We start from the raw sequence: 14,488 nt of genomic DNA, 5'->3' as shown, positions 1-14,488 counted from the left end.
AGTAGATACAACATTACTATTTATAATAAGAGCATTTTATGATTATTTTTAGATAATGTAAGAACTGATAAGAGCAACACTTGAAAAATATTTTTATATTATTTAAAACACATTTAAAAAGTACGTTTTTTCGATATTTAATAAAATTTTTTTTAATTCTTATGTTTAATCTTGTGAAAGATTATGCCTCGCCTGTATCTTTGTAGTAAGTTTCCTCTTGCATGAAAGTGAGGTATGTTGAAACTACAAAGTGGGGATGTCGGGACTGGCAGGAAGATAAATAAATAGAGGAGTGCAGCTGGTTCTGTTGTCAGGCACGGTTGATGGCTGTTGTAAAATCGCAATAAACGCACCTTTCTTGCCTTCTGCTTAAAATTCGCCAAATTGTAAGTAAATTTAAATCATTTTATTGCTTTATTTTATAAAATTTAAATTTGACTAACTCAACATTATAAATATTGTACTCTATTATTGCACAATATTGTAATATAAGTGCGATTTCTTTACGTGATATATTTTAAATAGAACTTTCATAATTATAATTATACATATTTTAAGTATAATAAACATTCTACAATTATGCGACATTATATAGCTTAGAAATTTTTAAAAATAATTTTGTAAGGAACTGAAGGTATAAAGTTGCAAAACCTGAAAGTTGCAAAAGAATTCTACATATCATATTTAGAAATGTTTATACAATTTTTTAATAATGTATTTTATTTAAAATATAAGAAAACTTTGTAGCGATTACGTGTTATCACACAATATATTTGCATTGCTAAATTCTTGACATATAAATGTATGAATATATTGTGTGATAATACGTCGTAAATCGTTACAAAGTTTTCTTCAATTCTATTTTTAATAAATGATATTTTTAATACATGGTTTTTTATAATTATTTAAAGCTTTAAATAATTAGTTTAAAATTTTGATGACAAATTTAAAAGAATTAAAAGCTGAATAGTTTCAAGTAGAATTATTTTAATGTTGATCATTCCAATGAGACAAGTTGATGATTCCACAAGACAAAAATGAAGAAATAAGGAATAAAGAGTATTTTTTTTTTCAGAAACATGCCTTCTTACAAGTTGATCTATTTTCCCATCACAGCATTGGCGGAACCAATTCGCTTCCTGTTCAGCTATGCTGGCATTAAGTTTGAAGATGAACGTCTTGACAGGAAAGATTGGCCGAAGCTTAAGCAGAGTATATATTTTATGAATATTAATAATACATAATTTTATTAGTCTTATTAGTCTTTATTCATCGCAACTTTTTAATTTAGCTCATCATTTCTGAAATACGATTTACAAATAGTTGTGACAGATCTGCGCAACGAACATATGATTTTTATATTGTCTTCTTTAATGTCAATTAATTTTTTGTTATAATTTACCTATTCTTAAATATAAAATATTTTAATATAAGAATTATATTAACTTTAACGAGATATTTATCCATTGAGATTTTTTGTAAATTGATAAATAAGCGGAAATGAATGTTACTTCCTTTGACAATAAAGCCTTTTATTTCTTATTATGCGTATTTCATATTACATATATAGTACGTAATATGACATACGCATATCCGCATGAGATAATCGATATTGTTCATGGTCAATCGGACAATTGGTATGTTGTTTTGCAAATATAATGGTATGCTGTTTTCAAATATTCAAATTCTTGATTAAAAATATACTGCGCTCTGTATTGCGTTGTATGGTTTTATAAAAATGGTTTTATGAAAAAGTGTGTTAACATAAAAAAAAAATTATTTTTGTATTATTTAAGCTAGGTAATCGTTAAACGTTAAACGTTAATATAAGAAGAAAAAATTCTTCAGCATCATACAACAATATAATATACAAGTAGTAATAAAGTCTCAAAAAATTTTACAACAAAAAAAAGATATAAAGAAATAAAAGTTAGGCTTTACGACTTAAAAACTTAATTATTATTAATTTTAATTGTATATAGTTAATAATCAAGATTCTTAATATAGATAATAGATAAAAGTTTATTGACAGAAATTTAGATGATTTTCTTTATTATAAATCTTATTCAATTTTTACGATATAATGCACTTATGTGCATTAATATAATATTTTAATTTCTAGCTATGCCATTCGGCCAAGTACCCGTGCTCGAAGTAGATGGAAAAAAGATCAATCAGTCCGTAGCTATATGTCGCTATTTGGCGAAGCAATGTGATCTTGCCGGCAAAAATGACTGGGAATCTCTGGAAATTGACGCGGCCGTCGACAACATACATGATTTACGCGCCAGTTAGTAGATATCTTGTTTATTTAATCTTTATTCAATTCTTTTCGTTTACTGGAGATAGAGATTTCCTTTTGAAAAAAAAACAGATTTAACTCATGATGTGTCTAAATTTTGATAGAACGAGTAAATTTCTTTGCAAATGATGAAAGTATAAAGAAGAAGAAATTGTTTTGTTTCTATGTTCAAATTTGACTTATTGAAATTCGAATTGTTTGTCTCTATTTATCTCTCTTTTTTTTTGCTTTGGTTAGGTATTGCAGCTTATTATTACGAGAGCAATGAACAGGCTAAAAAAGAGAAACTCAAAATTGCTAAGGAGATGGTATCGTACTACTTGGAACGTCTGGATGCTCAAGTAAAGAAGAACGATGGTTATTTTGTTGGCGGTTCTTTGTCTTGGGCCGATTTCACTTTTGTCAGCATGTTGGATTACTTGGACTGGATGATGAAGGAGAACATCATTGAGAAATATGAAAATCTAAAGCAGCTCAAAAAGAAGGTCGAGGAAATACCCGCCATCAAGAGTTGGATTGAGAAGCGTCCAAAATCAATATTTGTTTAATTAATTTGGATAATTTTACAAAATAATGAACTGACTGCTTATGATTGACTAAAAAATCAATTTTTCTTGCTTCCATATGTGCACATATCTATGTACAATATGTAGATAGATTTAAGAATTACGTATAAGAATTACATACATATAAAGATATAAATGCATATTTTAATAATTGTTTAGTGTTAGTGATTCTGTTATTGTATAACAATAATAAAACTATTGCTTGAGATTATTTCTGATAAAACTTTTGAAAATGAATTATATTCTTTACTATTTTATATTTTAATAAAGTGTTACTATTGTTATTTTTTTGTTTCTTTTATATTAGCAATACATATTCTTTCTATTTTGTTACAACCCATTTATATTGCTGTTTTCATCATGTTAATATTTTTTGCATTATGATTTTTTTATAAAAATAATGATTCTGAAATAAATAAATTGAAATATATAAATTGAAATATAGTTTTGGTTATAATGTTAACTTCTTAGAAAAGTCCTCATGAAGAATTCTTAGAAAGGTTCTCACGATGGAAATCAATAGCAATGATAAGCGGCATAATCAGGGAATTAAAGTAAGAGCCGTGTGGAGTCAAATACTTAAATTCACAAACAGATATCTGTTTCTAAAGTGCTATTGATAGAAGAGGCGTATACGATAAATAAAATAAGTGCTGAGTAATTAATTTGTCAATTGCAAAACGTAGATAACGCATTATCTGCTTTTATACACAGCTAGTATTGAAGATACTTCTTTATGTCATCGTGACGTGGCTTTTATGGTTGCTAGGCTGCTATATTATCGTACATGCAACTATAATGCAAGCGAAGGTCACACAAGTTAGTCATAATTGAGGGGAACTTATGATTATTCACTGAGTAACATAGGAAATACAAGAGTTTTCCATATTACGTCGCAATAGTGATGCTTAGATACATTGGCCCTTACAGACCAAAAAATTTCGACAAGTTATTAATATTGATTTATACTTTTTGCAACAATATTTTTGTGATATTTAGAATATTTAGAAAAAAATATTCATTGACTTTTTTCAAAGTTTTATATGCGGTCTTTGTAAATACGTCATTTAAAAATTTGTTATATTTATATTTTATATAAAGAGAAATAATATTTAGAAAATATACCTGATTAAACATTTTATTAATAAAGCGAGATTAAGAAATCTTTAATTAATCAAAAGATACAGAAAAAAGCTTGATAATAATTCAAATTTAAGAAAAAAGTTAAACTAATGAGTTATTTTTCGCATTATCTCTTTTTAATTATCTTATTTAATTTCTTTTCAATATATAACGTTATATGTATGTACTTAATTTATATCCTTTAAGATTATTTAATGTATATATAATAAATTTTATAATTTTATAATTTTATTTTATGTTTGTATATCGTATATGTACGTGCGATGATGTGATTTTTCTATCGATATTTTGATATATTTAATGCTTACTTGACCTTGCAACTTTTATCATTATTTATTATGTTTTTCTTCTATTTTTTTTATTAAACTTATGAGTCATTGAAAAGTAACAAGTCATCTATTAATAGCCCACGGAAAGATTGTGAAACAGTTTGCGTAATAATATGTACATTATACATTGCAGATAAGTCACTATAAAAGCATACAAGTTATCAACAATGATAATACAATACAAATGCAAATATGACACGTATTTTTAAAGAAAACATATGATAAACAAATTGCATTGAAAAATTATATTTAAAGTGATACTGACAAATATCGCGTATCTGATCACATTTTACTATCATTTAGATTATATTTAGATTTATTATCATGTTTCTAAATATTTTAGAAAGCTTATCTATTTGTAGAAACGTTGTAAATATTATCGTAATTTAATGTTAATGCTAGTTGTTTTTATGTAGATAATATTCTAGTAAACAAACTGTTTGCATATGCCAACCGATTAGTAGCAAACTTGCTCAAAATGTTGCAATCGATCCGATATCATTAAGCGATACATTCTGCTGACATAATATGATCAGATTGTTGGAAATCATATAGAACCTGCATTCAACAAATTGACTTTTGCCAATCTGCCATTATATTTTGTTATAAATATTTATTGATTATTAACATTCTATTAACAATATCGAATATGTCAAATCATGTATCAAATTAGTTGTCTTTTGTTGATAAAATTTGTAGCAGATGTTTGTAGAATCTATTTTTGACAAATATAATATAATTTATCAATATGTTTTATCAATACTGTGTACTTTTTGATACCAACACGAGTCAATATAAATGTATTATATAATTGTATTATCTCTTGTTTTATTCTTTACCGAATACTAAACAAGGACAAATGAAATGATGAAATCAGACTTATGTCAATTTATGTCTTTTATTGTTTTTTATGTCTTAAAATATCCATTAAAGCAGAATGTTATGAATAATGCAAAATCGTTTTTATCGTATTTCTTTTTGAGAAATTATAGTGATATTGGTTAATGATAAAATTTTTAGCCATCTTTAGTTGTCAAATAAAAAATTAAAAACGAGCGAAAAAATTCCAATAACATTTATATATTTAAGAAAATAACAAGGTGTTATATGTGAGAAAGGTTCTGTTTATTATTGCAATAATAGATTCTCTATTTTTGTATCATCTATTTCATGACTGGCATCTAGATTTCATGAGAACACAAGAGCCATACATTTCCCATTACACGCAAACTCTGTGCGTGTGTCAGGTATATCAGATAATTATCACGCGCGTGTGTGTGTGTATGTGTGTGTGTGTGTGTGTGTGTGTGTGTGTGTGTGTGTGTGTTGTGCTTGTATAAATCCGGTATTCTTCCATGATACTTTCTAGCAAAAGGACATATGTCCCCAGGCAAAATGACACGGAGTGTCGTTACAACAGAACATTCAGTCGTTCTCAGTTCGCAAACAGCTTCACATCGGCTGCCAGCGTCTCGATTTTTACCATAAGTCATATTATACAAACTGCAAGGTAACGAGTAATTGTATCTTTTTATTTTTTTATTTAACATATTTTTAGAGTATAAGCAACTTTATAAACGAATTTTTTTTATTTTTTTTATTTTTTTATTTTCATAACATATTTTTAGAGTATAAACAAGTTTATAAACAATTAGATTTACGATTTAACATTTTTGAGAGTATTATTTTATAATAAACGTGATTGTCGGAAGGATACTAAATTATATAATCGAATTATATAATCAAATGTCAGAAATGCTGAAAGCGTGTCGTGATACTCGTCCACTCCTACAAATAAATTTTATATTGATTTTATTTGTGATTGATATTCATCGTTGTCTTAATTTCTTTGTTTCAAGAGAATCTAAATAAAAATTGAATGTCAATATATTTAGTGCATTTTGAATAATACAATTCATATTTCACATTGCATGTTTGTGCTTATCGGCCTTAATGTGTAAAAATAAGTTAAGCATTATTTATATATTAATATTTCTATTTACATAATTTTCAGAACATGCCGACGTACAAGTTAACGTATTTTAACGTTACCGGCCTTGGAGAGCCGATTAGATACTTGTTAAGTCAATGCGGCATTAAATTTGAGGATGTCAGGCTCACTTTTGAAGATTGGCCTAAATATAAATCAAGTATGTTATGTCATATACTGTTATGTTAAAATTACAAAATAATCGCGTCTACATTTTAAATTGTCTTTTTATCTAAATATCGAAATATCCAAGAAATATGAATACATTCAAGTTTATATATATTTCTTTTGTAAGGTCAGTTTTTGATAAGTTTTTGATAAGTTAATTTTTATCACCGGAATTTGACAAATCTCTTTATCACTGTTGAAAATGGCTTAAAAATAAATATTAAGTTTATAAAAGTCCAAATATTTGGACTTTTCATTATATTATATTAATTATAATATAATATTACATTTGTTAATTTTATGCACAGCGTTTAACTTTAGTTTACTGTTTCTATTATTTGTCTAAATGTTAATTTATATTATAAAATTTATTTATTCGTGATGCTCACATTGGTAATCAAGTGATGCTCCATGATTATTTGATTGTATTTTTATCAACAGATACATGAATATGTATTTCGCTATAATCTAATGGTACTTTTACAAATTGTAGACATGCCTATGGGACAAGTACCGGTCCTGGAGATTGACGGTAAACCATACCATCAGTCCAAGGCCATCTCTCGTTTCCTCGCCAAGAAGAGCAATTTATATGGATCAGATGAATTCGAAGCCATGAAGATCGACGCCGCTGTTGATTCTATCGACGATTTAAGACAAGGTAAGAACGCTGGTGATCAATGAACGCGGGAGGAAGATAGATCGTCCATTACATAATCACCAACACAAGTGCGAGCACAACACGTACGTCTCGATTTTCCCGGGGAGATCTGATTAGTCAATATGACGCAACTACTTTGTGCAAATTGAATAGGGAGTTAATGTTGTTGTTACGAGGTATTCTATCACGAATAAAATAGTAATAGATAGTAGATTATCTGAGATTCAACAAGGCATACATTTTCCGAATGATTGTTATGCCCGCTGTATCATTATCGTTTCCTCTCGCAGAATTTTACGAAAGAATCCCTTTATCTCTGAGTGATGCAAAAACCGTAAAACAAATTTATTTTTGCAGCTTTATCTACTTATTATTGGGAACAAGACACCGCCCTCAAAGCGAAACTCAAAGAGACCGCCTTTCAAAAATTGCCATTCTATCTCGATAAATTCGAGGCTCAAGTTAAAAAGAACGGTGGATACTTTGTTGGTGGCAAGGTAATAATTCTTGATTGTGTCTTAAATTATTTTTAATTAACGTCTTGTTAATTTTGTTATTAGATAAAAACAAGGATACATTTTTCTTGTTTCAGCTGTCATGGGCAGACTTGTTATGGACTGCATATACTGATTATCTGAACTCTATTGTGAATGATCTGAATAAAGATCATCCAGAATTGAAGAAACTTGTGGAAAAAGTTCGCGCTTTGCCCAACATTAAAGCTTATATTGAGAAAAGACCAAAAACTCAATTGTAAATAAAACGATTTTTAATACTTATACTCTTTCTATGATTTAATACGCATTGACATATAACTTTTTGCTGCTATTGTTCGAAATATTTTGTAAAAAAATATAATATATAAACAATATGTTATATGTAAACAATGTATTATTTCTAAATAACTTCAAACAGCTTCTCTGTAGTTTAATAATACATGTTTATACATATATAAATATTATTACATATAATAATATATATGTATACATATTGTATTATATAAAGAAATTAAATATTTCCCGTTTAATAAATGTGATGTTTGTCGTCTTTTATTTTCAATCTCCTTTTATCTTTTTTTAATTACGATTTTATATTATTATTTATATTATTATTTTATATTATTATTATTTATATTATTTATTTTATATGGATAACAGATAATTCAAATGTGTATAGATAGCATGAAATTCCCTTGATTTTTCTAATTATTTTTTTATAAAACAGTACGAGCGCGTTATTTATTTCTTAATACTATATATTTTTTTAATTAAATATGTATGTAATTAAATTTTATATATAATTTGTATACATTCATAGAAAATTTTTAATATACAAATTTTATATAAATTTTATATAAATTTTAGATAGGAATTTTAAAATTACTGGATGTTTTTTTAATTAAAAGATTCCTTGAAATGTTTTAAGAATTATAATGCAAAAATATTTGTAATTTCTAAATTTTACACAATAGTGAGATCGTAGCAGGCCTAACAAAGTAAACAAATTTTAACAATTATACATATTATGCATACACACACATATATATATATATATATATATATATATATATATGTATGCATATATATGCGGATGTATTTCTATAAAATATCCATCAAAGTCGTCGTTTAATTGATAAGAACGATAAATTATATGAATACGCCTAGTTTGAGATATGAAGATATTGAATTATGCCACCTTAATTCTATCAAGAATATACAAGATAAAGTAACTGATAAAGTTCTGATGCGACTTCAATTTCACTCCTATTCGACTTTAAATGTGATGTACTGGAGTATTCAAAGGCTAGCCAACAAAAAAGGGTCGAAGCTCACAGTCCAATAAATTCCATATAAATTGTTTCGATAACAATACAAATGCCAGAAATAACAGAGAAAAAGGAACAGCTTGGAAATAGCTTTATGCTTTCTTAGAAGAATTAATTTTGACCTTTTTAAAAGGAAATTTAAGAACGACCATCCTGGCTTTTTTCGTGGGACAATGTTACCTAAGGTATGCCACTACTACATAAAAAACTGAAATTGCAGATGTGTATAGAAATTGCAGAATTGTATATGTGGCTTGTTTTTTTGTATGCATCTCACACATTCTTAATTTCGGTTTCTATGTGGTAGCGATTCATTTCTGGCGACACTGTCATGAAATCGTTAGAAATCCATATACACTACCTCTAGGATATCCATTTTTTGAATTTTGAACTAACTGTATTCGTTTTCTCATATCGCCGATAAAATCACATTTCGGTGTGTGATTACACATCTACATTCTTAGATCGAGGATCGAGTATATTTTATCAAGAAACACAGATTAAGGTTTGTCACCAACTATACGCGTTAGTGCTTCAGGAGACCAGTCCATGGATCTTATACATAAATCAGTGAACGAGATTATTGGATTTTAATAACAGTTAAGCTAATAAGTTCTGAGACTCAATGGATAGCATATTAGCTGGATTTGAATTAGATAATAAAAGTATTTTTATTTTTTGCCTATGTGTTCTACGAGCAGAGATATTGTGATACAAAGTTCCGACCTGGATACATTTCGTTATTCTGTGCATAAAAGTATTAAGATATGGTTGCCCAAAATTGAATAGCTTACGAGACATTTTATACTTCATATAAAATTCAAGCTTTATAATTCAGAAAGTACTTGCTAAAAAAATATTTTATTGTACTGTTTTGGAAAGCTCTCAAGGTATGCTATAAAAATATATAATAAAAAATGGAAGTTTTTATTTAAAAAAATAAAGTTGACCTTTATATAATTTTCACAACGCCACCCAAGATCAAACTGATAAGATCTGTAACTAGATCTTTTGAAACTCTACAACTTCCCCTGTAATTTTTTTCAAAAATTTGCATGGTCAGCAGTTGTATAATGTGATACAACATAAAAAGCGAAAGTTATCATTTCTTTTAATATTAATATTAATATAAAGATTATATATAGTGGCTCGACTATTAAAAATTCCATTATTCAGTATCGACGAAATATTCATCTGTATTCTTAACTTGAATTTCAAACTGGTTAAAATAGAAGAGCTTTTTTTCAAAAAGCGATCTCCTTGATCTTTGCTTTGAAAGCGCGGTCTTATTCTCGGTATAGTAAACAATCAGAACTATAATAAATCTGAGTTGAAGCTTTTGTGTCGTACAGAGGCAGAGAATTATTCACGACACATTCGCGAGAAAAGTGATGGTGATATAATAAACAATACTTGAGAAAATTCACAGCTTGTTGGCTCTAAATAATATTCGTTCTTTCATAATACAGTATCTTGTAATATTAATGACAATGTAATATTAAAATTCTTTGTATAATTCACAAAATTTCTTTTGTAGTAGTGCTTTATTCAGCTCCAGATTATTCCTCATCACAGCGTTAGTTAAATATTGCACAAGATGTGAGTGTCTCGATTTCAATAATGAATCATTTTAACAATTGCAAAGTAATGATTAATTAGTCTTCTTCTTTTCCTAATCTATTTTTAAAATATAAACAAGTGTATAAATAAATAGGTTTGCCATTTAAGTATTATTTTGAAATAAACGGTGAAATCGAAAAGATACTTATATAATCATTATATAATCAAATGCCAAAAATGTTGAAAATATATCTTGATAGTTTTACAAATAAATTTGATTTTATTTGTAATTGATATTTATCGTTATATTAATATTTGAAGAGAATTTAAGTAAAAATTAAATTTAATATTAATGTACTCATTGCAAGTATTTTGAATAATGTAATTTGTATGTCACATCGTATGAAAGTTTGTGCTTATTGACATTAATGTCTTCTAATGTAAACTTTTTTAAAAATAAGTTAAAGATTATTTGTAGGAAATTCGGAAAATTTAGAGAAATCGATTGGAATTCAAACTCGGAATTCTTTATTACGAACCGTAACTTATTTAGTATGATCACGATGGTTTCTTACGATAACTATTTCGAATTCTACCAATTAATTAGACTTACTTAGTGATGTCACATTTCAATGTCTCTCGAATTCAAATCCTTCCTCCGGATTCAATCTCTCATACTCGCCCTCACAACAACTCAGAGCAAATTAATCAATGGCAATTATCATTTTATCAATTCCGTTCTTGTTTCTTAATTCAATTTTGGCACAAAAGTTTATGAGAAATTCAAGTTTATCAAGGAATTATCCATTTCAGACGAGTTCCCAAATTGTAGGAAATTTGAAAAAATTAACAAAATCAACTAAAATACGAACTCGGGATCTTTTGTTAATCGCGATTTAATTTACATGAGCACGACGACTTCCTACGATAATTATTTTCGAATCCTGTCAACTAATTAGTTTTTTTTATTCCTATAATTTTTATTTCTATGTATTTATATATTAATGTTTCTATTTATTTAATTTTCAGAACACATCAATGTATAAGTTATTATATTTTAACGTTTCCGGCTATGGAGAACCAATTAGATACTTGTTTCATCATTCCGGCATTGAATTCGAGGATTTTAGAATCAGTTTCGCAGATTGGCCGAAATATAAACCACGTAAGTTATCTCATATGCTGTGCTTTTGAAATTATAAACTGCATCTACAATTTAAATCGTCTTTTTATCTAAATATTGAAATGTGAACGATATATTATTTGTATGAATTTGATAAGTTGATTTTCACTACATTTATATAAGGTTTATATTCGTTGAGAATGGCTCAAAAATGTCCAAACTTTTTTATTACTTTATTGTATTCTATTAATTATAATAAAAATTCATTAATTTTGCCCATTAATTATAGCGTTTAGCTCTAATTTGTCTTTTTGTTTTTATCATTTATTTAAGTATCAATTCATATTATAAAATTTACTTTGCGATTCTCACATTTGTTTTTAAGTTTTAATGTTCTATGATCATTTTTGATTGTATTTCTACCAATGGATATACATGAATATTATTTTGCTGTAATCTAATAGCATTTTTACAAATTGAAGATATGCTTATGGAACAATTGCCGATCCTGGAGATTGACGGTAAATCGTACCATCAGTCCAAGGCTATTTCCCGCTTCATCGCCAAGAAGACCAATTTATATGGATTGGATGAATTCGAGGCTATGGAGATCGACGCGACTGTTGACTCTATCGACAATTTAATGCAAAGTAAGAACATCAATAATATGGGCTTAGAAATAGATAGAGCATAAGCTAAAGATGTAAAGCATGTTCACGACGGGAGGATCCCCCATATTCGTTCCGAAGATCGCACCATGGGACATATATATATATATATATATATATATATATATGCATACGTGATAAGTGTTAGATGTGTGGACATTTTACTTTGTATTAGTAATTGTGTTACCAGCACAGCACAAGTAACATGTCAGACATACCTATATGTCAGATGGACGAAATGAATAATAGCGAAGAATAATTCTTCTCACTAAGTTTTTATTTCTCTCGTCTAAATTAAGACTTTAAACTCCATTCCTCTATTCCTAAGTCCATGGTCCACGTAAACGCGGAAGGATGATAGCTTGTCAATTATATAATCACGATTATATAACACGAAGTGTATTGATGATTATATAATTGAAATGAACGACACATACTTTTCGATTCTTCCGGGCTGACGTAAGATATAATTAGTTTATAGGTCTGTTCTTTTTAGCTGAATTTTTTACATAATCCATCTTTTCTCTTTTTCCCTCCAACATGGAGAGAAAAAGAAAGAAAGATAAATTGTGCAAAAAGTTCAGTTGAAAAGAACAGGCTTAATATGACTGATTAATATAACAAGTACTTTGTGAAAATCCAAATCGTAGGGATTTAATGTTGCGAAATACTAAATAAAATAGTAAACTGTTTTAAAACTCAATAAGATATACATTTTTTGAATGACTGTCATGTATGCTATATCATTATCGTTCTTCTCGCAGCGTTGCACGAAAGAATTTCTTTATCTCTGAGTATTGACTAAGGCAAATTTATTTTTACAGTTTTATATATTTATTATCGGGAGCAAGATCTTGTCTTTAAGGAGAAACTTAAGGAAAACGCCTTCCAAAAGTTATCATCTCGATAAATTCGAGGCTCAAGTTAAAAAGAATGGCGGATATTTTGTTGGTGGCAAGGTAATAATTTTTGATTGCGAGCTGTTTCTAAATTAGCTGTTTCTAAATTAATTCTGGTCTTGTTGATTTTGTCATTACAAAAACACAAAAATATATTATTTCTGTTTTAGCTGTCGTGGGCAGATTTATTATGGGCTTCGTATTTTGAATATCAGAGTCTTGTTTTGGCAAGGGATCCGAACAGAGATCATCCAGAGTTGAAAAAACTTGTGGAACAAATTCGCACTTCGCCCAATATTAAAGCTTACCTCGAGAAAAAACCGAAGACTGAATTGTAAATAAAATAATTTCTAATTTTATACTCTCTTTATGATTTGACACGTCGATCATTTTTTAACTATTTTTCAACTATTTTTCAACTATTTTTATTCGGAATATTTTATAAAAGAATAATGTATTATGTATAGGTATATATTTCCAAATAATTTTAAATATTTTTTTGTAGTTTAATAGTAATTATCCTATTCTGTAAAACAAAACACAAAAATAAATTTCTAAAACAAAAATATATTAAATATAATTTTCTTATATTAACGAATATAAAAAATATTTCCCGTTTAATAAAAGTGATGTTTATTGTCTTTTATTTTTAATCTTTTTTTATTAGCTATTATCAGCTATGATTTTGTATTATCACTAATAAAAGATAACTGAAATAGATAATACAAAATTATCCTGATTTTTCTAATTATTGAAACAGTACAAATATTATTTTTAATACGCACCATTTATTTTTAAATATATAATTAATTATAATTTTTATAAATATACTTATATCATTTTTATAAATAAATATATGTAGAATTCTTAATGTAGAATTCTTAATGTATAAATTTTATAAAAAGGTGTTTCAGAACTAGATATTAAACATTCTTTTAATAACAAATTTATTAAAATGTTTTATGAATTTTAATGCAAAAATATTTCTAATTTTACACGATAGCAAGTTTGTAGCAGATCTAGCAAATAAATAAAAAAAATTTTAATAATTATATATATATATATATATGTGTGTGTGTGTACATGCGTACGTATTTCTATAAAATATATCATCAGAGTCATTGTTCGTGAAATTGCTAGAAACACAATAATTTATGCAAATTCATCTAGTTTGAGTTTCAAAAAATTGATGTCATAAGTTGATTTGATCGAGGATATGCAAGATAAATTGTCAGTGATTAGTGAATGCAGGAA

General features: G+C 27.3%; 2 protein-coding genes and 1 pseudogene across 3 annotated transcripts; all 3 read left to right on the top strand.

The window, feature by feature from the left end:
* Positions 1 to 221: 221 nt before the first annotated feature.
* Positions 222 to 3,152, top strand: LOC148935432 (glutathione S-transferase-like). The gene is made up of 4 exons (XM_089081598.1): positions 222 to 386; positions 1,076 to 1,212; positions 2,123 to 2,290; positions 2,540 to 3,152. The coding sequence occupies exons 2-4, from the start codon at positions 1,080 to 1,082 to the stop codon at positions 2,848 to 2,850; spliced, it is 612 nt and encodes a 203-aa protein (XP_088937724.1). The 5' UTR covers positions 222 to 386; positions 1,076 to 1,079; the 3' UTR covers positions 2,851 to 3,152.
* Positions 3,153 to 5,689: 2,537 nt separating this feature from the next.
* On the top strand, positions 5,690 to 8,190 carry LOC105427512 (glutathione S-transferase-like). The gene is made up of 5 exons (XM_011639271.3): positions 5,690 to 5,850; positions 6,355 to 6,490; positions 6,992 to 7,159; positions 7,517 to 7,656; positions 7,752 to 8,190. The coding sequence occupies exons 2-5, from the start codon at positions 6,358 to 6,360 to the stop codon at positions 7,914 to 7,916; spliced, it is 606 nt and encodes a 201-aa protein (XP_011637573.2). The 5' UTR covers positions 5,690 to 5,850; positions 6,355 to 6,357; the 3' UTR covers positions 7,917 to 8,190.
* Positions 8,191 to 8,949: 759 nt separating this feature from the next.
* Positions 8,950 to 13,800, top strand: LOC105427427 (glutathione S-transferase-like; annotated as a pseudogene). Its single transcript, XR_016140412.1, has 5 exons — positions 8,950 to 9,169; positions 11,574 to 11,709; positions 12,150 to 12,317; positions 13,160 to 13,294; positions 13,405 to 13,800. The product of XR_016140412.1 is annotated as a glutathione S-transferase-like (transcript).
* Positions 13,801 to 14,488: the final 688 nt, after the last annotated feature.

The sequence above is a fragment of the Pogonomyrmex barbatus genome, unplaced genomic scaffold, assembly GCF_055798465.1.
Source record: "Pogonomyrmex barbatus isolate J1 unplaced genomic scaffold, ASM5579846v1 scaffold5, whole genome shotgun sequence".
Taxonomy (NCBI): Eukaryota; Metazoa; Arthropoda; class Insecta; order Hymenoptera; family Formicidae; genus Pogonomyrmex; species Pogonomyrmex barbatus.
Note: the sequence above shows the minus strand (reverse complement) of the source record. Positions and strands in the feature narration are given on the sequence as shown.